Source organism: Oculina patagonica, chromosome 1 (genome assembly GCF_052425735.1).
Source record: "Oculina patagonica isolate OP01 chromosome 1, crgOcupat, whole genome shotgun sequence".
NCBI classification, from domain to species: Eukaryota; Metazoa; Cnidaria; class Anthozoa; order Scleractinia; family Oculinidae; genus Oculina; species Oculina patagonica.
Genome location: NC_135758.1, coordinates 16,222,526 through 16,225,262, shown reverse-complemented (window position 1 = coordinate 16,225,262; position 2,737 = coordinate 16,222,526). Strand labels below are relative to the sequence as shown.

At 40.2% G+C, this 2,737-nt stretch overlaps 1 protein-coding gene across 1 annotated transcript; it reads left to right on the top strand.

Moving 5' to 3' along the window:
• Window positions 1-255: 255 nt before the first annotated feature.
• LOC144658901 (zinc finger CCHC domain-containing protein 24-like) lies at window positions 256-2,519 on the top strand. The gene is made up of 2 exons (XM_078519403.1): window positions 256-415; window positions 2,013-2,519. Exons 1-2 carry the CDS (start codon window positions 401-403, stop codon window positions 2,268-2,270), a joined length of 273 nt encoding a protein of 90 aa, XP_078375529.1. The 5' UTR covers window positions 256-400; the 3' UTR covers window positions 2,271-2,519.
• Window positions 2,520-2,737: the final 218 nt, after the last annotated feature.

The following is a 2,737-nucleotide window of genomic DNA, read 5'->3' as shown; positions in this document are numbered from 1 at the left end:
GTTTTCCTCCCTCCACAAAAACCAACACTTCCAAATTCCAATTCGATCGGGAATACACGGCCCCACAAGCTTATAGCTTTAATCCTCACCGTGTCTAAATAAAAGGTAATTTATTTATTTAACTACATTTAAATTCACTGACCTGTGAAAGTTTCCTAGAATTGTCAGGGCTTTCTGAGAAATTTAGGTCTTCTTATCGCTGATTGGACAGTTCGTGTATGTGTTTACATTTCACGTCGCAAAACAGCTTCTGATTGGATAATTGTGACCTTCAGGAAGGTTGTCAAGACGAGATTCAGTGAAGAATATTCAATGTTAGCAGAATCTTCCCTTGATGCAAGCTTTTTGTGCTTTCTCTCGATCATTTTCACAGTCTGGAATTGGGATTTAATGTAAAAGCATGTCGAGTGGAACGGTACGTGTTGCGGAAATGTTGTTTTGCGGACTATTTCCCGCTACTATCTGTCTAGTTGTAAATTGGGAAAGGGAAACGAAACGACTTTATTATATGTTCACCGCCAGCGTCGAAATGTTCAAATCTCTTAGTTTGTGTGAAACTTTAAGTTTATCTCCTTTTTGTAACATTAGTTCCTTGCACACGATTATTTCGATTGGCAGTTAGCTTTCTGTTTCATGGGCTATCCGGCTAAATTAAACCAGAGTAAACTGATTCAGTTTAAAATGTTTAGTAAGGACGCAGGCTAACAAAATATGAAGTTTATATTCAGAAGTATCATGATAAAGAAGGAAACTTTTAACATGTACGGTGAAGTCAGAATCGATTCCTTAAGGGAGCTAGCTGTCCACACACCCCCTCGGGGTGGGGGGTACTCAGGTATGTTTTGGGTGGGTATGTGCCGCCCGGGTCTCCAAAGTTGCTCCCCGTTTAAAAAAATGCATTCAAAATGATACCCCGTTTTGAAACAGGTCAATTTTTTGTACCCCGTTTTGGTTGCTGATAGCTTGAAACTTTCGTGCGTTTAAAATATCATACGCCGTTCTTGGAATCATCTCTAAATCTGATACCCCTGGTTCTAGATCAGGAGCCCCAAATCACGACCCCGTTGGGCAAGAGCCACACAACAATAACAAGCTTTATTTGCATGACTATAAGTAAATACAGTACCGTATTTACTCGAATAAGCGCCGCCCCCGAATAACCGCCGCCCTCGAATAAGCGCCGCATTTGGGACAAAAAATTAATAAGCGCCGCCCCCGAATAAGCGCCGCAGTTCTGATGCGGCGCTTATTTGAAGAATTTCTTTTAACTTAAAACGGCACTACAAAGCAACTCTAAAACAAGCTTGAACATTTCTTGGCATCAAAAGCGATGTTTTGCAGTTATGAGTGATTGCATGTTTTATCGCTCTTCCATTGGTTTTTCTATTCAACACTCTTACAATACGTAGTTCTGTAAATGTTGTGAAGGCGGTAAACTTTGTCACGACAGCTAGCGCCACTTTTGTCTCAGCAAGAGACAAATACTGACAATCAAAAGGCGCTCTTTTCAATAACTGTAAAAGATAAGATTCTTTGTGGCATCCAAGTTTTAAATAAGCGCCGCCCTCAAATAAGCGCCGCCCTCGAATAAGCGCCGCACTTGAGGCTCGAAAACTTTAATAAGCGCCGCGGTGCTTATTCGAGTAAATACGGTATTGCAAAAGCGTACAACTAAACTAAAGCGAAACTTATAACAATAATAATCCTGACCACACAGTTGAGCTGAATGTATTTCGTTCGTGTAATACTTTAAGTTTTAATTTGAGGGAGAAGAATACTTTTCCTCGGGTTAGATCAGTTAGGTGAAAGGACCAGTGTTAAGAGAACACAATTTCATGTACGAACTAGCCATGTTTAAACGTGTCTTACGCAAGTTGAGTTGTGAGTTAAAGAACAACCTTCATAAGGTTAGTGGGTCTAAATGGAAAATTTGCATCATACTTAGCCTAGGTGAAGCAGTTTGCGACAGTGCCAGAATTCTTACGAATGATACTGTTGATGTTTTATAACAGACACCATATCAGGGTAAAAGGCGTTGTTTTGGTGAATACAGATGCCCACAGTGTAACCGCTTGTGGATGAGCGCCAACAGTTGGGCCAACACTGGTCAGCAGTGTCAGACTTGTAACATTGTTGTGTACCCGCACACTCAGCGTCCACTGGAGAAGCCCGAGGGACTTGACGTTGGGGATACTTCTAAAAGTCACCCGCAACACTTGTGCGAGAAATGCAAGAGGCTTGGCCATTTTTGTGGAGATCGTTACCGCTAAAGCACAGTTGATCGAGGATTTATTGATACGAGAGGCTGTTTGTTTGTCAAAGGCAGTGAAATGAAAAAAGTAATTAGTTCTAATAACTATCTGAAACATCGATTTGCTTTGGTTTTGCGTTTATTTTGCAGCGTATATTTTAAAAACTAATGGTACTTTATCACAGCAAAGTTAAATAAATTTAATTTGAGCACCATGTTGTATTCAATATGGCTTGTTAGGTTACAAAATAAAATGTTTGTTTCCCGGCGTAGACCCAAAGATACTCTGATCTCAGTCTATATTATTGCTTCAATCAGCTTCGTGGCTTGATTTTAATTCAAAACCTGCTGACTGGGACTAAAATAACGTTACCATAAACCAACTCCAAGATACTGGAACCCAGTATTGCGATCGGTATAGGACATTTATGAAATAAAACGGTTTTTAAGCCGATCTGTTTTTTTGGAAACTAAATTTTCGGTGAC